This window comes from Hyaloscypha bicolor (assembly GCF_002865645.1).
Source record: "Hyaloscypha bicolor E unplaced genomic scaffold K444scaffold_55, whole genome shotgun sequence".
In the NCBI taxonomy this organism is placed as follows: Eukaryota; Fungi; Ascomycota; class Leotiomycetes; order Helotiales; family Hyaloscyphaceae; genus Hyaloscypha; species Hyaloscypha bicolor.
This window is the reverse complement of record NW_020194557.1, coordinates 176303-198875: the sequence shown is the minus strand read 5'-3', so window position 1 is coordinate 198875 and position 22573 is coordinate 176303. Positions and strand designations below refer to the sequence as shown.

Genomic DNA, 22573 nt, shown 5'->3' with positions numbered 1-22573 from the left:
ATTGGAATGTCAGATTGACGGATCTCACTCGACTCTTGTACAATACTCTATTCTTCGAATATCCAGATTTTATTACTCAACGATTTACGAACTTTTATTACTACTCGTCTATTCTTTCTTCATGAATCAAGTGTGCAGAGTATTTGGAAACAGATTTTGATTGCCAACCTCAAAGACCAAAATTCTCACACCAGATGCCCACCCATTGTAGAAGTCTAGACTCTCGTCAGTGATATCAATATATTTTCATCAATCTCAACTTCCTTCGTCTGTAACCCAACATCTCGGAGCATTTTCGTTCCTGGCTTGTGAAAGCTTGTCTGTCCCCGCAAGATAAAGCCAAACACTTTTTTGCATCGTCACTGAGAGCCGCACTTGAAACAAACATTCTCTTTAAAAAGCTAGTCAGACTTACAGCAGTGCCCTTGCCAATCTGTCACTTCTCAAGCTATTTTTCTACTGATTTGCTGATCCGATGATCCGATGCGAACTGCCATTCGTTGATTCAAGTCGCGAATATTTCGTTTCAAACACCAGACGAATGAAAAATTTCAGAAGATGTTTCACCACTTTCCCCAAATCTCAGTTGATGCGATGCGAAGTCTTCTTCTCAATATCCGCAAGCCAAAATGGTGTTTCCATGAGGCTCAAGAAAACATGTTCTAGAAGATCGAAAAAGTTTGCTCATCGCAGATCGGAAACACATGCGAGCGCTGTTTGTCTGATCTTGTCGTCGGGACTGTTACGACGAAGACGCGCATCGGTTGTTGAAAGAAACTTCGATTCGTATCCGAATAGTAGTCGTAAGTTGCTGCCGTATGAGTATGGCTCTCGAAAACTGAAGATATTTGCACCCGCTATTGGCTCGTCCCCATTCTTTCCTCAAACACGAGGTCCGGCTGCGGCTGCACGACCACGATAGAATTGTCTATTCCTTGTGGCCGAGAACACACATAAGGTATGGATATTGAGGCCCTTCAAACGCTCGCACCAGATGTTCAGATGTCCGCTCTTGAGTATCTATGCAATCTGTAGATTCGAGTGTTGAAGCCTGATATTGTTAGATGTTGCTGTATTCCCGAGTACGAAGCCTTCGAGGCTTCTGGAATTGCTCAGGAGATCCAAAAGGAGCGAGAACAAATTGTAACTCATTGGATTATGGCTGTGACGTTTTGTATTTATTCCACTTTGCCTCGCTTTTATCATCCGCAGTCACTAAGATTACCTCAACGAACCACACTTCTTTGCCCCTATGATTTCCTGTTTCTCTGCGCTGAAAGATATCCCACTTTCACCAAAAGCCCCCCATTCGACAGGATTGTTCTTAACTGTGACGAACATTGGGTTGAGAGACATGCTGCTCCCCGAAACGGGCCTTGTACCAGTTCTTCTCGTACATTGGTTCGAGAGATATACTACCTTTCGAAGAAGGTATTGTACTGCTTCCTTTCTGTACATTGGACAAAGAAGCTAGTATTGGCCAGGACGAACAGAAGTCAAGTTGGCATATCGAAGGATCAATCTGGATCCTGACGGCGTTGGAAGTCTAAAAAGGTTATGGAGGCAAAGCGAACCACCCTCTCGTCAAGTTCGAAAAAGCTAATGCTTGTGCCCGTGGTTATAAGTAACCTTACAACCAAGCTTGTTCTATTTTGCCGTCAGTATAAGATAGAATGAGCAGAGGGGGACCGTTGAACACTTGTTATGACGTTGTTCCTGATTTTCGTGAGAGATTTTCTGAACTCACCAAAAAGCTGTCCTACTCTAGCTGTTTGAGAGAGGCCAGCGACGACACTTTTATCTGCTTTAGATCACATTCTGGAGTATTATTGACCCTTCCTCTCTTTTATCGACCATTCCTGAACCAAAGTTGGCCTTGCCACAGCTCCGTATTGTATGCAAAGAGCCATACAAGCCATGATCGAAGCATATAACGGCGGATCTTTTTTCGCCTTGAGATAATGCGCTTCCCCTACAGCCAATATACCTTTGGCATCAGTGTCCCTAGCATGAACGTTGGCGCCGTTTATCAGGAGAACTCTGGTGGCAACTTTGCGGCCCAGTCGTACGGCGATGTGTAAAGCACTTTCCCCGTCACGATTTCGCCAATGTATATTTGCGTCGTTCTGGATGATATAGTTGAGGAGCCGGGTGAGAGTCTTGTCGTCTTCACCATCCTGGAGATGAGTGATGAAGGCCATGAGCACAATATTCCCCTTCTTGTCATAGTTGTTGACATCAACTCCCACTTCTATCATTTTCTGGACAAGCTCATAACGGAATGCTAGCCTCGTCTTTGCGGGATCGGGGTCAGACTGATCGCGCTTACGTTTATTATTGGCCGGCGATATTTCCTCATCGTCGCCGAGGGAGAGAGAGGCTTCCGCTAGACACTGAAGGCCATTGCGACCTTGTGTATCTTCGATATCGGGAACGTCGATTGCTAGACGTGCTGTCTCAAGTAGCCGTGCATGCTTGAAGATCAAAAAATTGGGATCAGCAGATTCGGAAAAGTCTTCCTCGGGACTTCCTTCACCAGAACTCAGGTGAGGATACTTGGCGAGTTCTGCCAAGGTGTAGGTTCGTTGGGCAGGAGCAGTTGTCCCGGCCTGTGTGGTTGGATCGATGGCTGAGGTCCAGCCGAAAGCATCTCTTGCAGGTCGATTCTGCCTATCGAGCCATGTCAGGCCCTGCAGGGCGTTGTCTTTGACATCATTTGCTTCAAGTGTGAGTACATGGAAGAAACTTCGGCCAAAGAGATCACAGTCGTGAAATCTGAAATCAAACAAGGCTAACTTTGGCAGCACAGACACCAAGACCATTTTGTCTTCAGACAGTGTACGCAGAAATCGCCGGCTGAAAAGGTGGGCAAAGGTCTGTCCCGCCGAATTCTTAGCATTCGGATCTGCTCCTTGCTTCAGTGCTTTGAAGATAATATTTATGTCGGCACCACGACAGGCAAGCATATGAAGCACCGTATTTCCAAAGATGTCCCGGAACCGAAGATCTAAGTGCTTCAAACTTTGAGGAGGATCGTTAATACGTGGGTTCGATAATCCAGTCCTACTAACCCAGAGTGGACTCTTAGGATCCAAATCCTCAAGACACCAGCAGGTTCCGGAATCGTGGGATCGCAACCCAGGCAAGCAAACGCCCTGTCGACTGACATAACGATCAAGAAATAGGAATGCACTGGGTAATGTGATCCTCCCCCTTCCGTTCCCGGACGAGGTGACAGTGGAAGATGCAGGTCGTACAGTGCTCGCACACGTTGTCGATGCATCATCTAGGGAGGGAGTGAGTTGCGAAGTCGTAGCACCTGAGGCGTCCGAGATCGAGAAGGCTTCAAGTAGCCGGACTATGTTTTGAAGATATCCATCCGAGTATTGAGAAAGACGTCGTTTTATATCCTCTGTATTAAATTCAGCGGACTCGCTCTGTTCGTTCACTACGCCGACTTGAGTCGTGCTTTGCATATACGCAGCAAAAGGATCCTCGGACCCAAGAGACTGTGGGGTGTAAGCCGCGATGGATGGTTCTTTAATAGAACTTGTGTACACGGAGGCTTTGCCGGTGTGCTGCGAATGATAGAAGGAAGCAGCAGAGGGACCTGGAAATACTGCAATAGGTTCTTGTGGTGCCCACGCCAACAAATCCTGAAGGGGTGTTTGGCTAAATTCGTTGGTTGAGATCATGTTAAGTTCCGGAACTGAGGTGTTTTCAATGTCCTCAATGAAGTCGGAGGAATCAGGCGTGGGGAAAGCCTCGTTACCAGGGGTTTCTGTCAGTGGGCCGAGTGTGGTCCCGTAGGACTTCGGGGAGAATCTTCGCAAGTTTTTGCGCTGTTGCGTTGAGTCTGACAAGCCCTTTATCCTGGCATCCATCTCTTCTCTGTTTTTGGGCCTCAGCCATCTTGGATCCTTGTCCAGAAGTGAGTGGACAACTTTGGTAGTAGACTCTTTTCTGTAGATGGTTAGTTTATGCAAATTTAAGCTGCTGCACAACGATTTACCCTGGCATCCATTTCCAGCTGTCGACTTTCTCTTCCAACGCTTGCCGGATTTCATTCGGAGGCAGGATGCTATACAGGTATAGCCGTGCCAGCTTCCTCTGCCTTGAAGCACTCCATTGATTCGGGCGTCCTGTCTTCGTTGCTTGTGCGGCGGGGCTTGAGCTGCTGCTTGAAGCGTCAACAGACGCTCGCCCTGAACGTGATGATGCAGAAGGAGTAGTGGTGGCCATTTGTACGTCTTTGTCTAGTTGCGCAAGACGCGGTGGCCCCGCTTTCAATCGCAGCCTGGTGTCTATTGCAAGGACGAGGCGGAAGCAATGAAGCGAGGATCCTAGTAAAGTGGAAGAAACGAGCGATCGAAGCGTGGAGAGGACTATGGCTGGGTTGATACCACTGCAACGGAGCCTGGCTCGTTGACGACTGTTGACATGTCGTCCAGCTGAAAACGTGGTTGCGACCTTCTGACGCTCACGGCTGAGTTTGTGGAGTCAGCATACAGGCCTTCAGGATTGGCCAGGTGCCGCCAGTAGCAAAAGTGATCTCCCCCTCGCCATATTTGGCCTAGTCGACGCCACAGCCAACCCACCCTACTCTCCCATTCGTCCTTGCTTTTGAAGCTCGTCTCTACGAGACACGACGCAGTCATCAGGTAAATGTTTCGGGAATCCAGTAAAACCTTCTTCAAATCCCTTGTATGCGTCTCGATGGCCGAGGAAGACGGGACGTTTCTCTATCTGCGGGTCGTACCCCACGAAGTCAACTGATTGGTGAGAAAGGTCCTAGAACGTGTGGCCAGGGGGTTAGATGCGTGATAGGGCCAGGACCTTCCTCCACCCCTGAAGTGTAAAAATCATCCTGGGGCTGAGTTCTCCCCATACTGAGCCTCGAGTCTCAATCCACAAAATCGGATCCCGGGCTCCTTCCCCTGACAAGGCGGGGCAGAAACCACGTTTCGAGGTACGAAACATCTTCCAGAACAGAAGGCTTTGCAATCGTTGGTCTGCCTACAGATCCGGAAGGTTGCAAAAGATCGGAAAGTCACAGTCGGATCAACGAACTGTTGCTTGGCTCCTTCCAATCATCCTCGGTTGCGTTGGAACGGCCCGTCTTCGGCCCTCTGTCATCCCTTTCTTCGTTTAGCTTTCTTGTTCTTGCACTTCAAACCATACATCTTAGAATCCCTTATCTTTGTAGTCCAACACTCCTTGCCCATCGATAAGCGTCCTTTGCTGGACCAAGCAGCATCTTGTGCTGTTGACATCAGCCTCCGTCCCTTTTGTACACTTTGCTTTCTGCCTGTTATGATATCGAGGCTAGTGCATGCTGCGCTCTCCGTTTGTACACTTGGCATTCTGCCCTCACGGTCTTCAAGTGGAACGTTGTTTCTAAGCAGGAAGAGCTCCCCATGAACTATTCCTAGAGGATGTACAAGTATTGTCTCATTAGCGGCAGCACATATTCTCCGCAGAATCTCAAGAAACTTATCTTTCGCAATGTCCAGACTTCCCAAACTTGTTAATCCAATTTGTCCATCTCCTATCTGGCTCTTCGACCTCGAGAGCAAGTCATTCTTCTTCGGGTTTTTGGACCAAACCACAAAACATGTTTTCGAGCCCAATTCCATTCCCATTATATTTGCTGTACCTCGTGCTATGCCGCCGAGCCATACCAACCACCACACGACTCGGAAGAAACACACATTCCAATCTCATCAACAACCCGGCCTTAAGACTATTTCCAAATTCCCAGCTGAGCCATCCAACTTAGCTAACTACACCTCTTGATACGAAAGCTGTGAGCAAACAGCAAACGGCGAAACCACGAATCGAGGCGCAAGCTCAATGGCTAGGACGCTGTCAGAATAGGAGGCTCACTGGAGAAGGGTCAGTGATGGTTGAGAAGGAGGCTTCAGTCGGCGTCAACGGGTTCAAGGACACTGGCCACAAGCTTGACTTGGACTGAGAGGCTTCCCACAGTTGTTTAGTGGCTACTTCAAACATTCGCCACTTTGTGCCAAACACTTTGTTGCACAACATATGTTCAAATAGGGTAAATATGGGTTCCGCTTGGAAATTCACTCGACAATGCAAAGCTTTTGTTGCACAACTCACTTAGCATTAGCGTTCATTCTCTTCTGTTCATTCTCTTCTGTTCATTCTCTTCTGCTTTCAGAGTTTCGTTGCAAGACGGCTGTCCCTTGCCCGTCGCCCTATTTCCCCTTTGAGACTTCCCATTGCTAAACATACCCACCTATGCAGCCCCTTTCACCCCCTTTGCAATTCACCTAACTTTTCAAAGCCTTCGTTGCACATTGACCTTTTCGTTACGCATCTTTACTGGTCGATAAACCCCTAGTATTCTCTTAGTCTCTAAACCACCTAGTTTCGTTGAAAATCTCCCATCCAAGCTACACTTCTTGCAGGCCAATGATAGCCTAGCCTTCTCTTAGTACCCTTCTCACATCAACTGACAAAGTGTCGTTACACTTCGTACTTTCCGCTATATCTATATCTATAAACCGACCACTCACAGCTTAGTCTCTTCTTTGTCTCAGGCATAAGCTTATCTCATGGCCTGCCAATTCGCTTCACTCCTAAAGCTTTCAACTCTGATTGTTATGTTTTGCAAGACGCATCTGAGGCATACTTGACTCTCACATTCACTTAAGTGGTTCACTTGACCTCCTATCACATCCGTGACAAAAGCAAAGTGGACTTTGAGCGCAATGCAAAATTGGAACCACGTGCTCAAAGTCTTTGACACAAAGAAGACATCTGCGCCAAGCATGAAAGACACACCAAAGGTGAAGACAAGACAACACAAAATGCTCATCAATTCATCCGATCATATCTCGTTCTGCCTGCATAAAAAATCCCAACGCTGGATCAAACCCCACCCAATGCCATTACCCCTAATCTAACCTATTCCCCACATAACCAAAACTCCATGCCCAGCACGTTTTGCACCACCACCACCACCTATCCACTAACGACCCGGAGGCGGCGGTCTCGGCCCAACAATCTGCCTTCTCCCCGAGCCAATTCCTTGCGACCCCCTATTCTGCCCATCACCGCCAGTATACCCAGTCCACTGATTCACATCCCACTTCCCACCAATCCCACCACCGATACCATCCACGCCATCGCCTCTCGGAACCTTAGCCTTGATCTCTTTCTGGCTCTCTTCCCATTCCTTCTGCCGTTGCCTCTCCAGCTCCATCTCTCGTTCCAGCAAAGATTTTGATGCCCAGCCGCCAGCCTTAGTCTTCTGCTGTGAAACCATACGACGACGATCTTCGGCATCGCGTTCAGCTGCGCTGTCGAAGCCGCCGATTTCGTTGGAGTACGTTGTACGTGCTTGTGCTTGTTGGGGAGGAGGGTTCGATGAGAGATAGCGGTCTGTTCGGGTTTGACTAGGGACCTGAGATTGTGGTGATGCTGAGTAGTTATTGGGGTCTGGGAGAGGCCTTGATGATGGCCCAGTATTGTTCTTCACCAGGCGGACTGGAGGGGCTGGATCAGGGAGTGGACGAGGTGATTTCGAAGGTTGTGGTTGTGAGGTGCGGGATGGGTTTGGTTCGCTGGAGTGGTGGGCATTGTATTGCTTACGGAGATATTCTCTTTCGTCTTCCCTCCAGACTTCATCGCTGTTCTTGCGGGATGGTGCTCGAGGTCGACTTCGTGAACGAGAACGTACTTTTGCGCTCTCTTCCTTGACTCGAACAGAGAGGTCGTGATCTTCTATGTTTTGACGACTTCGCTGCTTGATCTTCGCCTGTCGTTCTCTCTCATATTCAGCTTCGCGCTCCCGAGCTAATTCGAGTTCTCGTTCGAGTTCTTTGATACGATTGGATTCCGGGCCATCGTTGCTGCTGTTGCCCCTAGACACACCATTCTCTGCTTGATACTGGCTCAAGAATTGTCCGCGTAATCGAGCATCACTACTACCTCGAGCCCTCTTCCGCTCTTCTTGAAGCTTGGCTTCAGCCTCCTGCTCTTCTCTCTGCCGTCTTTCTTCTTCCAGCCGCCACGCTCGCTCTTCTTCTTCCCATTTTCGCTTCTCTTCCTCGGCCTTTTGTCGCTCCCTTTCTCTCAGCTTTCTCGTCTCCTCGGCCCATTTCTGCTCCTCAGCAATCCGCGCTCGCTCTTCCTCAGCTTCTTGATCTTCCTGCCGCCTGCGCTCGTCCTCTTCGGCTTGGATCCGCAAGCGTTCTTCTTCCTCCTTGCGTTTCTTCTCCTTCTCCGCCATATTTGGAACGTGTGGACCAGCACTCGTGATTTGCCGTCTACCCCCGAATGAGACCCCCAGATTGCCCTGACTAGCTCCCCCCATGTATCCGTATTGCGCGATGTTCCATGCTGGTGCGGTGGCTCCTTCATCGGACTTTTTGCTCCAACTGCTGACGCCGGGTGAGGTTGGTTTGGTGGGACTCCATCTTCCACTATTTGAATCGCCAGTCTTCGTAGGCGTTAGAACCGGTCTCGAGCCTGGGTTATATGCTGAAGAGGTGTTACTGGCATTGCTGACGCCTCGACCCCGGTTTCCGTAACTGCCTCCGCCTACGGTTGGCGTGCCGGTCCTTTGTGGGCTCAAGCCGCGCGACTTCCCACCTATTGGTTCGGGAAACCTTGAAGGGTTTATTCGATGGGCTGCTCTGCTGAATGCGCCAAGGCATTGTAGTACTTGCGCCGGGTCTTTGGATTCGTAGAGGTCAACAGTGAGGAATGTGTCGTGCGATTGCAAATTAAACGGCGGGCTCGAACATGCGTTCAGGAACATGGCGATGTTTTCCATCTGAACGAAAGGCATCACAGCCCTGGTTTTGAATCGGAGAGTGTTTGGTACTGCAAGATTGACGAGTCTGAAAGAAGATATATTTGTTAGCATGTACACAGGAGAAGGAAACGATGCATAGAGAAGGTAAGTCATACTTGCACAGCGCGACTCCATCCTTCAAGCTTGCGAGCAGGTCCCCTCCATCCAAGCGCTCTCCAAGGGATTCTTCGATGAAAGTTCGCACTTCGTTCGCGGCTTGCGGAGTGTATCTGTCGAGGCGCAATTTGCGCATATCACTATCAAGAGACGTGACAGAAGCCATAATTGCAATTATTGTTGAACAGTTTCTTTACTCGAGAGGAGGGGAGAAGTTCTCGGTCACAATTTCTGGCTCTGTTGCGTGGCAGGCGGCGAGGGTCACGCGAAGGCTGAGCCTGGTTACCGTCACTGGCTGACATGGGAAAAGTTAATTTCGTAAGCTACCTAGTAGGCATTCAGGCAGCGGTAAAGCACGTGAACATACCAGTTAGCTCCATTTTTGCATAGCCGGTATGCAGAGAGCAACGTCTGTTCAAGGGAAGTATGTACTAGCTTCTAAGGTTTGGGAGCTAGGCATTGAGCATAGAGCTACCGCACGATCTACGCATGTGACAATATCACGTGAAAATGCCACGTGATACAACATGGACAACCGGGCTTTTGCTGATTGCAGAATGCTTCACTGCATAAATTTTTCTCGTAGTCTCTTCTCCAGGTAGTCTGGGAGCTGTATGTTAGCATTTGCGATACACCGCACACGTGACTCCATCCGGCACATGAACAATTCAGGCGGATCTGGTCATGCGCCCCCTCTCGGCAAGAATCGATGCCATGCCAGCCTTGGATTTTTGAGACAGCGGGGGAGGCAGGAGCTCAGACGAAAAGCAAGGGTTTCCCGGTGCGGCAGAATTATGCCAGCAAATCAGCGACGTGCGTCTGCTTTCGATGTGGAGCACTATTGGCCTAGCCTCGTCCGGGCCTAGCTCTTATGTTGCGCAACCAAGACCAACCGTCGAGCAGCGGCAGCGAATCACACACTGCATGGAGCTTTCCGCCTCCCAGTCAACCAAGCAGCCTTTCTGCTGCTGCTGATTCCGCTCCCTCAGCTTTCCTTTCTTTCTTCCACACTTCCCATAAGTATCATCCCTTCCTACACCGCTGTCCCACTCTTTTCCGTTCATCTTCACCTTCAATTGAGGCATTCACTTGCCTCGTTTCTCAACGCCTGTTGTCAACATACCTCACCTTCAACCATGAGATACTTCGATCAACCCTTTTCATCCTCTTCACCTGTTCTTGTCTTGCCGCCTCACCTCCCACCACAGCCTTCCTTCAATATGGCCTCGAACCGCCCACAATTCACCTCACCCTTCACCAACGGCGCCCATCAATCACCTTTAACATCTTCTTGGTCGAATCCCACACCCGCAAGCGCAACTCCTACCTCAGCCGCCGGCCGAAAACGTTCACGCGACGAGGCAGGATCGAATCTCGAAGACGATTACTTCCCTGTCCAACCTCCAGTCGTTCAGCCCGAGCCAGAGAATGAAGAGGAGTGGGAATATGGCGAAGGAATGACATTGATAAAGCCGAACCGCAAGGGGTGCATCATCGAAGCCGGCAGTCAGACAGGAACGTGGGCCGAAGAGAAAGCAGAACAAGAGAAGACAAAGGCTGCTGCGGCTGCAATAGCTGCGTCGGTTCCTGAGCGACCCATCTTGCGCGCATCCAAGAGTCAGAGACTGCATTTGAGCTCGACTCCGTCAATCTCGGAAGAGGTCCTGAGCAACGGAACGCTGGTGTCGCCAGGCTCGCCCGAGCGGACGAACGGCCACGCTGAGCCAACTGTCGACGACTTCACCCGACATCTGGGAATTGGCTGGTCATCTGTCAACACGGCCGACGAAGACATTCAAGCTGCCGCTCGAGGCTGGACAAAGTTCATCGAAAACCACTTCCCAATAACCGACGCAAAGATACGGCTTCAGAGCAAGGGCTTGGCAAGCTATCTTGTTGAATCGAATGAAGGATACTTCTTATTTGGGGAGGATTTGAGACAAGGTCGGCTTGTGAACACAAGTTTAGAGAATACATGGGTCAACCTCAGAGGACCCGTACCAATCTTCGAGGGAGATGTCATTATGGAGGCCAGCTCAACTCCTAAGATTGACGTTGGACTTCAGCCGACGACCAACGGAGAGATGGTGATGGATGGAATGAATGGACATGCTATGAACAACGAACTTCAGCCGATGATCAACGGAGAGCACATGATAAATGGGATTGAAGGGGGGACTCTTCACGAAAGTCAAAGCCTCACTGGCCACACCATGGAAGTGGAGATGGACATGAGCTAGTTGCTATTTTGTGCGATATTTGGGGGATCTTAAAATGGATGGATGGATCGGAGTTCGGCTTGGTGGGATTGCCTTTTTGCATTGGGACGACGGTGGGTAGCTAGAAATGGGCATGGCATACATTGTAAAACAAAAAGGATAGAGGGTTCGGTGGGATCTTATGCTCTAGGGCCACTCGCTGGCATCAGCGACGTCGGCCGAAATCAAATGAGAATATATCGAACATTTCCGATGAAGTTGAGCGATGGATCATGTGAGCCCAACGTCCAGTGATCTCGGTCAGCTCAGCTGCTCGACTGTGTGCAGAATAGTGCACGAGTTATGCAAGACTGTTCAGCATACAAAATCCTGGCTCCCGGCCACGACCTTCGATTGGGCCGATGCTGGCCACTAAAAACCATACTCTTGGCAAGCCGCACTCGCTGGAGGCCAGTCAAATCCACAGCAGAACTCAAGTCGCCCTCTTGCCCGCAGAAGACTGGCCAACTCGACCAAGACATGCATGCAGCTGCAGCTTCCCATGGATTGATTCGGTGCAAGAGGGGGGCACTTTGCTAGGCTATGCACAAGTATTGGGCCACAGGAGGCATGCTCAGACCTTGCTTGTGATCGTCGCCACAGCACGGCTGGTGCGTGAGCGCGATTGTGTGAGCCTGCAACTTCAAGGGGAAGTCCACCCTTTGTGTTGCTGGCTTTGTTGTTGCGATAGTTCGACGCGTTTCGTGAGTGTGAAGGAGTCGCCGAGAGACAGAGTGTACTTGGTCTGAGACAGAAGTTAGGGGACAAGTAGAGGTGGTGGTGATAAGAAGGAAGCCTCGCGTGTGCGCCGTGGAAGAAGGAAGGTACGGGAGTATATACTAATTTCAGCCCTCGCGCAAGCTTTTCATCACCTTTGCGCGAAGATGGCATATTAAATAAGTAAGCTCATTTCCCACGTTTTCCCTACGTTCTGCCCACGCTCGGTACAAATAACTCATGGTCGACAGTAATTCCAAGGTTCAACGAAAATGGTCTCGCAGGTAGAGCCTTCCCAGGCTCTTGCCCTTCGAGGGCCCTCATCCGTAGTTTCGAGATCCTCGAGACATCGACGGCATGGCAGATCCCATGCTGGAGGTGCATCATTTATTCCGCAGAACGAATTCCCGGTGTTCAGTCACACTGGCGACGTCGAAATACTCGTGAAGGCTGGCTCCGAAACGAATCGCTACCTTCTGCACCGTCTCATTCTCACGCAATGTTCTGGGTTCTTCGAAGCCAGCACAAGTCAAGAATGGTCGCGGGCAGGACCTTCAGATGGCGGAGCAGAATTGTCAAGAATGGGGGAGGACTCGGGCAATGAGTCAGCGAGGAGTAGAGATGGTCGAGAAGTGAAGAAGAGATGGAGGTATGAGCTCGACACAGGCGCGAGTAATGACGATATTCCTATGTTGGTACAAAAGGAAAACAACCAAGTCTCTTTATTTGGTTCGGCCGATATCCGACCACCCCCAGTTCGCAACAAACCTCCCTCGTCGAACCCCTCATTTTTCCGATCCGTGGCGAACCTCAGCCTTCCTCCCTCCTCACATGGGCCATCTGCCCCTCAGCTGACTCAAGAAGAGCAAGACCTTCTCAATGATTACGATAATCTCTTCAAAATCTTCTACAATTATCCACCAGCTCTCGACCCAATCGACATCGCAACCGCCTACTTACAATGCAAATCACTTCTCACCTTAGCGGACCTATATGATGCACTCGCTGTCGTTGGCCCACGAGTCGATCACCACCTTTTGCAATTCCAATCTCGACTTTGGAAACAAATTGCAAAATACCCTTCCTCGTACCTAAAACTCGGATATCTTTCACAATCTAAAATGATCTTTCAGGAGGCCCTCATCCACGTTGTTGGTGCGTGGCCTGTTGGAGAACGACACATTCGTCATCAGCTACCTACTTCTGTTATTGAGATTATTGAAGACAAAGTCGAGGATCTCGCAGATCTAGTGGGCAAGATTGAAGGGCGACTGTTCCGCCTCAATCTCCTGAATTCGAGGGGAGAAAGAGTCACGCCACAGAATTCTTATTTGGATTGGCTTGTTGTGTCGGTATTCCGGCAATGGCTAGCAGAGCATACCTCACCACCACCACTACCTCAAGTGCCTCAAATGCCACAATCTCGAAATGGTCATCATTCTCGAAACAATACTGTCATAGTTACCACTACGCACCACACCAACCAAACAATTCAGCAATTTTCGCCACTCCCTACATCATCCGTCTCATCATCTCCCCAAACAGTGAGCACGAATTTGGGACGCATCTACCGAATCCTAGGCACTACGCCATCCAACTATCTAAACCATGACGATTGCAAGAAATTCTTGAAGCTGAGTCCAGAGATCTACTCTCGGGAGAGCCTGAAGAAATTTGAGAAGAGGCTGGAAGAGGTGAAGAGCATGGCTAGGGAAATCGTACGGCCATTAATGAGGAGCAGTCTGTCGGGCGAAGGTTCCAACTCAAGTTACCTGGTGTGCACTCGAGTTGACGAGCGAGATTTCCCCTGGAGCGAATAAGCCGCCCTCGCAGGACGACAAGAAAGGCTTCGGTCAGCTTATGGAGGAACAGCACAGTTTGGAAGATTAGAAGGATGGCCCATAGCAACATTTTCCCCACGACGTCATGATATTTTCCTTTGTTACTACCCTGATGAATCATAGGGAGGATGTATTGAACAAAGAGCGATGAGGATACCCACCGTTTTTGAGTCAGTTTGGAGTTTGGACATAGGCATTTGGAGGTCTCTGGTGTCGTGTAGTTCTTTAGCGTTTGTAATCCGTGTTTCTGAATCCTTTGCTACGACTCGACATAAAAGCTCAGATCTGCCTACATTGGTGATCAAAATACTTTTCCAGAAGCTTAACAGGAATTGCTACCGTAAAAGCTCTGGTCCTTCCTTTTCTACACAATGAAAGTAACCCGCATGAGTGGACAGAACCGAAAAAAATTAGGAACTTATGAGCTCTACAATACCGTTCTCCAAACTGCCTCTCCCATCACTATTTTCCTAATTATTGAAATGTTGATATAGGCGCCTACATTGTTGACTTTCTCGTAGTCTGTCCTATCTCACAAATATATCCTTAGCATTTTCAATGACGATTTTATGCTACGTTGATGTCGTGGGGTTGAAACAGAAAAGGGGAAGGGGTCGGAGGTTATTTTCGCCGGGCGCCTCGTCGCGACTGCCGCAACCGGAAGTAAACACGCCAAAATAAACACCGAGCTGGCAACTATCACAAACCCTGCTTGATATCAAAACGGCATTACCAACCCTTGACCCAAAGACCTCTAAGTATCTTGGAGTTTTCTATCATTGTGGCCTGAGCTCTTTCCACCTCTTCAACTATATTCGCATGGTCTGAACCTCCGCAGACGTCCTGCGCGTCAACATTCCAGACTTCATTCCTCGCGACTTCACTCGATCAGTATGCCTTCGACAGAACGAGACGCCTTGCATGAATCACGGCGTGATAGCGAGAGACAATTGAGACATCATCAATCTGCTTCAACAGATGGGGGACGAGCAATTGTGCCTATGTAAGTCGATCTGTTTACAGGCTAGGACTTGTGCTAATGGCAAGCTTCACAGGTGGGACAGCTCTGATCCGGAACGCGCACCTCCTCCACTACCTATGAATCCATCCTCCCCCATTGTAACCTCACGACCCAATACCTCGAGTGCGATACAATCCGCACACGCTGCCTTGACCGAAAAAGCCCGAGAAAGTGGCTACGTCACAAATGCAGTTTCCAAGCGCATCGAAACTTCCCCCGAACGGTCTCTAATTAAGGGCGCTGCTCACAAGCGTATGCAATCACTTCAAACTGGAAACGTGAGAGATTTGAGCAATTTGTTGGAGGGAGGTTCTTTCAGTTCACCCAGATCACCAGAGAAGAGTGCAGGTCGGCCATCAACACCACATACAAACAAAGAGTTCCAATTGGAATTGCGGTCACCAGAGAAGTCACCAGAGAGGGACTCGAATCGCTCCGCTACCCCAACTTCTGGTAGGGAAACTCCAACTCGAGACACGCCCTCCATGAGACCGTCGCTTCGAAGACCACCTCAGAGTATACTCGGCGAGAATACACCACCTCAATCAGCTACAATGTTGGCATTACAGACTATGGCCAACAGGGACATGGATGAACCACTCTCTAACGTGACTAATGAATCTACTGCGCTGGTTCGCACTCCACAGACCTTCCACGCAATTTCCACCCAGATCCTCAGCCTCACGAGCATTGCCACGGGTTTGCAACGAGAAATGGCCCAACTTAGCAGGAGAAGCAAGGACAACGCAACCGATCTTGTCAGTCTGAAGGAGGCCACAAATTCTCGGGATGAAGATATCCGGAAGACACTTCGAGAACTTGTTAACAACATCTCGGAAGCTGGTTCTCGACAATCAAGCATCTACGGACCCGGGCCACTTTTCTTAGAGAACAAACCCCACAGCTCCCCTGGATCAAGAGCTATTAAACCATTCTCCCTTCCACGGATTCCAAGCCCTAACAGCTTTTCGGCCTCCCTGGATAGAGAATCGATGGTTAGCCCAATGTGTTGTAATCCAGATGGTGCTGCTAGTCTTGCCCTACTGGAAAAGATCCTTCGAGAGATGGGCACCAAGGAAGGCCAGAACCAGCTTGTTTCTCGTCTGACAGAAGTTGCAGATCGCCTTGCTCGAGATGGAAGTTCTACTGCGCAGAAGCTTGATGATCTACTTCAGCAGATCAGAAACAATAACTTACAGGCTATTGTCCCGCTTGGTAGTGGTAATGGGAGTGGTATGGCCGGAAATAGACCTCGCAATTTCAGCTTCGGTGAGCCCCCCAGATTGGAGCTTGATTTCGACCAAGCAAGATCTGGTCCCATGATGCAACGAGTTGAGGCCCTCCTCGCGGTCGGAGCGAACAAGGAGAATGTTAGAGGCGCCGAAGCAACCCGTGGGGCGGATGTTCTCAATGAGGATATCCTGAAGATCATCCGTACAATCAAGGATAGCGTAGCCCAAGGAGGAGGGCTCACAGCAGAAGTGAAGGCTTTAGTTCGAGAGCTTCGAGGTGAAGTCTTGGGCATGGGTCGGGAGATTGGTCGGAAATTAGAGCAGTCCAGCAAGAAGGACTCCCCTGCAAGAGATGTTGGTGCCGAAAAGGAGCATGTGGCTCGGGTTGTCCAAGATGGACTTGAGGAGCTGAAGCACCATATGGATCGTGTTCTCCGCGAACATCGACGACAATCTTCATCTTCTATAGTATCACGCAACACTGTTGACTATCAAGAAATTTACAATGCCGTGAGAGCGGCTTTAAATGAGGAACCACAACAATCACGAAGCCCTGTCGTGGAGAAGGAGGATATTATCGAAGCAGTGAAGGAGGCTTGGGAGAACTACAAGCCAGATATCGAACTGCAACATTTCGGTCTAGAACGAGAAGAGCTCCTGACATGCTTAAAGGAAGGAATCCAAGAGTACGCTCCACAGGACCATTCCCGAGGACTTGGAGCAGCGTCACGCGAAGAGGTATTTGCAGCAGTGGTAGAAGGATTGAAGCATTTCTCTCCTCCTAAAGTTGAGACGGAGGCAAGTCTCTCACGCGATGAGATTCTTGATGCAGTTAGAGAGTGCTTGGAGGAATTTGAGTTTCCGGCCGCCCCTGCGCCAGAACCTAGAGAACCAGAAATCACCCGAGATGATATGCTGCTTGCTGTCAAAGAGGGACTACATGGATTCGACTTTGCTGCCAACACTACCGCTTTAAGCCGAGATGTTAGCGGAGGCTTGACACGAGACGACCTCTTCGACGCAGTCAAAGAGGGTTTCAGAGAGGCACCACCTATGGATCCCTACGCAGAGCAAATCATGGATAAATTGCACGAAATCTACGACTCTCTGCATGCGGAGTTCAAGGCTGTCTCTGACGAAGCGAAGCAAAATGTGTCGGCTCTGGGACGGGATACAGAGCAAGTACTGGATGCAACCAAGGATGGATTGGAAAAGCTTCGAAACGACATGGAAAGCTACGTCGATCGTGCCGCTGATCTTAACGTCAAAGATGAGCTCATGGAAAGCATGCGTGAGTGCTTCGATTCTTTTACTGCCGAAATAGAGATGGCAGTCTCCAAGGGGTCAACCCGTTCACTTGAGGCCATTCAAGGCGAGCTGGAGCATCTCAGGGAGGCGATGGGTTCTTCTCTCGTCCGCAGCGTCCCAACCGCTGGCAACGATGAGATTCTCGAGGCTTTCAGAACAGGTCTCGAAAGTCTCCGCGCAGATATTGAGAGACCCCGTGACGGCGGTGAGAGCGTTCTCTCTGGCACTGGCGAAATACTTGATGCTCTCCACGACGGACTCACAGGTCTTCGCATCGAAGTTGAGAGGATCGGTAACAAGCCTGTTGATATGACTGTCAGCTATGAAATCTTGGACACTCTCAAGGCTGGTCTTGAAGGAGTCCGAGCTGATATCGACAGACTGCGAGAAAACGGGCACGGAGAACAAGCTGTGGCAGAGATTAGTGATAAAGCTGTTATTGCCGCCGAGGGCTTGAAACGAAATGACATCGATAACTTGGAGGTTTTGATTACGCAGCTTCGGATCAAAGTTGAGGCCCTAGAATCGATACCGCCCCCTCCCCCACAACCTGCTCCTGGATCCTTATCACGCCATGATCTTGCCGACGTTGAGGAAATGCTCCGTAATGTCCAAGAGTCGGTCTCAGGGATGTCGAGCCAAGACAGGTCAGGGGATGAGGATGGGGTCAAGAGAGAGGACATGGAGGCCATAGAGACGCTCCTTCGAAATACCAAAGCCAAGCTCGATGACATGGAGAGTGAGGACCTGGACAGAAAGGAACATCTCGATACCATGGAGCTCTTAGTTTCAGAGACTCGGGATTCTGTGAAAGACCTAACAGCGCATCTGGAGGATGTCACCAAGCGCGACGATGTCAATGTCATTGAGGTCTTGGTACGCGACATTCTTGGAGGTCTCGAAGAGCTTAAGGAACGCGCACTCAAGGACTCTGAGGATCTTGAAAAGGTGACGAAGACGGATGTTGAAGCCGTTGAGGCGGTGTGTCTCGATGTAAAGACGACTATTGAGCAGATGGTGTCGTCCGACCTGGCAGATCTGGCTTCGAAAGAGGATGTCAAGAATCTGGGAGAATTGATGAAAGAATTCAAGGGCCGCATCGAAACTCATGCGGAAACCAATGCCAAAGCATTCGAAGAACGCCAAGCAGAGACGGTCGGAGTTAGTGAACGTGTCACTGAGATCAAGACCTTCCTTGAAGAATTCAAAGATGCCATTAAGGAGAAGCTTGATGAAGGAGCTACCAGCGTCGAAGCCTTGGGGAAATTCCTCGAGAGTCTTGGAGAAACCATCAGCCAGAATGCAAACATTACTGATGATATCAAGGAAATGTTCGAGACAATGAAGAGCGAATTTGAGAAATCCAATGCTGGAGTGGTTGGTTCGAAACTCGAATCGGATGAGAAATTCCAGCAGACTTGGGACAAATTCGATTCCAAGCTTGATGAGAAATTCAGCGAGCTGATGAGCAAATACGATGAAGCACAACTCTCGGCGGAAGCAAAGGCGAAACTGGGAGATGAGAAGAATCTCGAAACCGAAGCTGCGCTATTAGGCACCAAAGCCGTGGCCGAAGAGCTGAAGATCCTCATCGATACTCTAGGTACGACTCTGACCGACTCGGTTGATAAGATGGATGAAGCTTCAAAGACCGTATTCAACAGGGTTGAGGATACCTTCACGAGAGTTGAAGAGACTCATGCCGACGCCAAAGCTGAGCATCAACTCACCCGAGAACAAGTCTTCAAGACAATCCATGCCATTGAGGGTGTTCAGAATCATGTCACGGAATATAATCCCAAGATCCTCGAATCCATCAAGGACGTGCTTCTCATCGTTGGACAGCACTATGAGCACTCTAAATCTTCTACTACAGCCCTTCAAGAGAAAATCGCCGAGAGGCCTGCACCTGTTGAGACGCCATTGCTCCAAGAAGCACCTCCACCTCCCGAGAAATACGACGACAGCCCGGTCCACGAAAAGCTGGACAAACTCGTGGATCACATGCACGCTGCTGGGAAGTCCTTTGCCCAATTGGAAATGCTTGACAAGATACACCAACAGGTTATGCAGACTGCGGCAGAGGTCTCCAATTTTGTGTCGGCTCAAACTCAACGCATTGCCAATGACCACGAAGACAAGGAAAAGGCTGTTGAAGCTGCTACGATTGCCCTTGAAAAGCGAATTGCTCAGAAGGAGCAAGTTGAGGCCACCGTTGTAGGCCTGCGTGAAGAGGAAGACAATTTGAAGGAGTCTGTCGCAATTCTCAAAGCAGAGCAAGAAGACCTAGCACATCAGAAGATGCGCCTCTCCGCAGATGTTTCCAGTCTCGAGACTGCCTTACGAATCAGACGTGAGGAACTCCATGCCATGGAAGCACGAGCCGAGGGCCTTGAGCGCCGCATTCTGGAAGGAGTGATCGATCATTCTCGAGCTCTTCTCATTTCGAAGTCCAACAAGGGGCGGGACGCCATGGATCGAAAGCGAGTCCCAAGCCATGCTACCTCGACAACCGGATCGATCGTCTCTAGTGCTACGTCGAGAGCTTCCTACACTACACAAAGCGCGGTCAGCATGGCGATGGGTGGCAACCGTGCTGTGGTCAGTGTCCCAATCGTCAATCCTGCGGGAGCATCCAGACGTATCCTCTCCTTGAACCAAATTACGCATAATATTCCGACAGGTAACTTCAAGCGTAGCCATAGCGTCAAAACTCCTGGTGGTGCTGGTGCTCTGAGGAAGTCAAGTTGGGGCGGATCGCTCAACCGGAAGTACGGCGACTTAAACAAGGAGAACCTTGCTTTGAAAGAAAGTGAGGAAGACGATGACGAGGGTAGCAACGGGGAAGAAAGCGAGGGCGAGACTATGAGGAGAAGCAGCAGAGGCACCACGATCTTAACGAGTACGGGCACCGGTGTGAGCGAGAGTATCGATGAAGGTACGGAGTGGACCGGTAGTATAGATGGCGACGGTGAGGGCGAACATTCTGGCGAGGAGACAGAAGCTGAGCATGAACATGGGCTGGTGGTGTTGTATGAAGAGGCTGGACAGGCTGTTTAGTGTAGTCATTGCTTTTTATAGGAGGCTTTTGTCGATTCTTGTAAGTATTTGGAGGCTGGACCGGAGATTGGATTGGTGAGATGGATGAGGAGAGAGCGAGTGTGGGAATTATGACTTGAATGAATAGCGTTTTAGCGAATTGATTACTGAAATTTCTTCCTTAACTCATGTTTTGTGCTGTATTGCCTGTTGAGAAGTGACTGTCCCACCGTGTTAAGATGATGGAGAATGTTACCGACAGGATAGGAAATCTTGTTCAAAGAATATTCGAGGTTCAAATGATCAAATCGAACGTCTCTACGGCGCCTGTCGGTTTCATCTGTTGTATTTATGTGAATTGAGATTTACTTTCAGGACCTTGGTAGTTCGAAGTCTCTGGAGAAGAGTTGGAATTGGAGCATAGCAGCGTTGTGTGTGTATATACAACTTCTCCGGGCCAGAAATATACAGAAATTTTCACATAAGACATTATTTACCGCAGCCTTTCCTTCTGCTTAATGACTTTCATCCCATCCATCCACGGCCATAACACTTCGGGTATCTTGACTTCCAGATTCCTCTCATTCCACCCGTTCTCCAAAATCGCCGCTAAAACCCTCGGGACAGCCAAAGCAGTACCATTCACGGTATAAGGGAAGGCAATCTTGCCCCCGAGATTCCGGACATCGACTTTTGTAGCCAGCCTTCGACTCTGGTAATCTGAGCATGTGCTCACAGACGTGACTTCTCCCCACCCATCATCCTTTGGCCTGGCCGGAAAGAAAGCCTCAATATCGCGTTTCCGCGTTGCAGATGCTCCCAGATCCGTACTAGACATCTCTAGGATTCTGCAGTGCAGTCCTAGCGATTGCAAGATCTCGGTTTGAATAGATAGGATCTCATCAAAGACTGCAGTAGAGGCTTCCGTAGAATTCATTGTCCAGGCAAACATCTCGACTTTCGTAAACTCATGAACACGGTATAAACCTTTCGTATCAACCCCTCTTGCACCAGCCTCAGCCCGAAAGCAACGAGAGACACCGACACGCTTCAACGGTAAATCCGACTCTTCGAGGGTAGTATTCGCTTTCATCCCAGCAAGCGGTATCTCCGCCGTCCCCGCAAGACTCAGCTCTGGTTTCCTCCCCACGTCATTGGGATTCTGCTGGATGTTGTAAATCTGCTGCTCGCCATTCTGATCTCGCGGTTGAAATCCACACGCTGCTGCGATGTGGCTATATACCATACTGGGTGGGCTCGCCATTCCCCAGCCGTGTTTCCGGGCTACGCTGAGCGCATATTGTACCAATGCCTGTTCAAGTTGTGCAGCTTCGTTGAGTAGGAAATACCATCCCCATCCACTTGTCGTAGCCGCGCCTGCGAAGTCGAGAAGATTCAATTCGCTGCCAATATGTACATGTGACCGCCAGACTCGATCGGAAGAAGAAGGGTCTGGTTCGGGATGTTCGTTGATGTAGCCAACCACCTTTGGCTCATTGCCTCTGGGCGTTTCCTTGCTCGTGAGATTTGGGATTGCTGCTGCGAGAGAATCGATTTCGGACTGAACAGCAGACTCCTTCTCTTCAATTGAGGATATCTTCTCTTTCAGTGCTCGGGCCTCGTCGATCAATTGCTCCTTTGTCATATCCTTCAGGCCCAGCGCCTCGTCGGAATCCTCGTCTCGAAGTGTAGTAGGAATTGCGAGCTGCAGCTTCAGCCGATTGTTCCGCTCTCTTAAACCACGGGCTTCGCGCTGGTGGATGTGCCATTGCTCAAGGAGCGCGTTTATTCTTGCAGGGTAGGTGGATTGGGTTTTGTAGTTGCGCTCCAGGCAGTTTTGCTCATAGAGAGCTGCATTTTGGCGGATGTGCTTGATGTCAATTGAGATCTTCGGTGCGACCGTAGGCCTTGGAAGATCAGCCAGGAGATATGCGGAGGCATGATACAAGCGCCGCGGGGCCCTTGGAATGGCGCGCAGATGGCATTGTAGGCATTTGAAGGACAGTTGTGGTGTTGTCATCTTGTCGTGAATTAGCGGTCATTAAAACTTGCATCGAGGCTGCGGAACCCGTGAGCTTTTGAGCAAGGCCGAGCAAGGACATCAGACCACCATTTTCCGCAGCCCCTAAATACCCGAAGTTATCTGAGAGATTCAGGAAGTGAGCTTCAGGCCAATTAGAAGGTGGTTCCTTTACTTTTACAATGTTTTTCAA

At 49.7% G+C, this 22573-nt stretch overlaps 7 protein-coding genes across 8 annotated transcripts; 4 read left to right on the top strand and 3 right to left on the bottom strand.

The window, feature by feature from the left end:
• Positions 1–178: 178 nt before the first annotated feature.
• Positions 179–1040, top strand: K444DRAFT_358644 (uncharacterized protein). The gene has a single exon (XM_024872157.1). The coding sequence runs from the start codon at positions 476–478 to the stop codon at positions 920–922; it is 447 nt and encodes a 148-aa protein (XP_024738820.1). The 5' UTR covers positions 179–475; the 3' UTR covers positions 923–1040.
• Positions 1041–1680, top strand: K444DRAFT_358696 (uncharacterized protein). Its single transcript, XM_024872158.1, has one exon. The coding sequence runs from the start codon at positions 1159–1161 to the stop codon at positions 1531–1533; it is 375 nt and encodes a 124-aa protein (XP_024738819.1). The 5' UTR covers positions 1041–1158; the 3' UTR covers positions 1534–1680.
• Positions 1593–4378, bottom strand: K444DRAFT_358636 (uncharacterized protein). The gene is made up of 3 exons (XM_024872156.1): positions 4013–4378; positions 1748–3963; positions 1593–1647 (listed from the first exon to the last, which is right to left on the bottom strand). The coding sequence occupies exons 1-2, from the start codon at positions 4240–4242 to the stop codon at positions 1827–1829; spliced, it is 2367 nt and encodes a 788-aa protein (XP_024738818.1). The 5' UTR covers positions 4243–4378; the 3' UTR covers positions 1593–1647; positions 1748–1826.
• A 2619-nt stretch (positions 4379–6997) lies between these two features.
• Positions 6998–9110, bottom strand: K444DRAFT_627958 (uncharacterized protein; the record flags this gene model as incomplete). Its single annotated transcript, XM_024882867.1, has 2 exons — positions 6998–8873; positions 8944–9110. The coding sequence occupies 2 exons, from the start codon at positions 9108–9110 to the stop codon at positions 6998–7000; spliced, it is 2043 nt and encodes a 680-aa protein (XP_024738817.1).
• Positions 9111–9595: 485 nt separating this feature from the next.
• On the top strand, positions 9596–13730 carry K444DRAFT_558605 (uncharacterized protein; the record flags this gene model as incomplete). 2 transcript variants are annotated; one of them, XM_024876834.1, is made up of 2 exons in its annotated part: positions 9596–11134; positions 12181–13730. In XM_024876834.1, coding segments are annotated over exons 1-2 (2604 nt in total), but the record flags the coding sequence as incomplete, so codon positions are not given. The 2 variants fall into 2 exon arrangements, with proteins under 2 accessions (XP_024738815.1, XP_024738816.1); XM_024876835.1 differs by lacking the exon at positions 12181–13730 and having other exon boundaries at positions 9596–11415.
• A 763-nt stretch (positions 13731–14493) lies between these two features.
• Positions 14494–20548, top strand: K444DRAFT_662096 (uncharacterized protein). The gene is made up of 2 exons (XM_024886655.1): positions 14494–14763; positions 14816–20548. Exons 1-2 carry the CDS (start codon positions 14654–14656, stop codon positions 20379–20381), a joined length of 5676 nt encoding a protein of 1891 aa, XP_024738814.1. The 5' UTR covers positions 14494–14653; the 3' UTR covers positions 20382–20548.
• Positions 20549–20692: 144 nt separating this feature from the next.
• On the bottom strand, positions 20693–22441 carry K444DRAFT_611129 (seryl-tRNA synthetase). The gene has a single exon (XM_024879883.1). It carries the CDS (start codon positions 22378–22380, stop codon positions 20854–20856), a length of 1527 nt encoding a protein of 508 aa, XP_024738813.1. The 5' UTR covers positions 22381–22441; the 3' UTR covers positions 20693–20853.
• Positions 22442–22573: the final 132 nt, after the last annotated feature.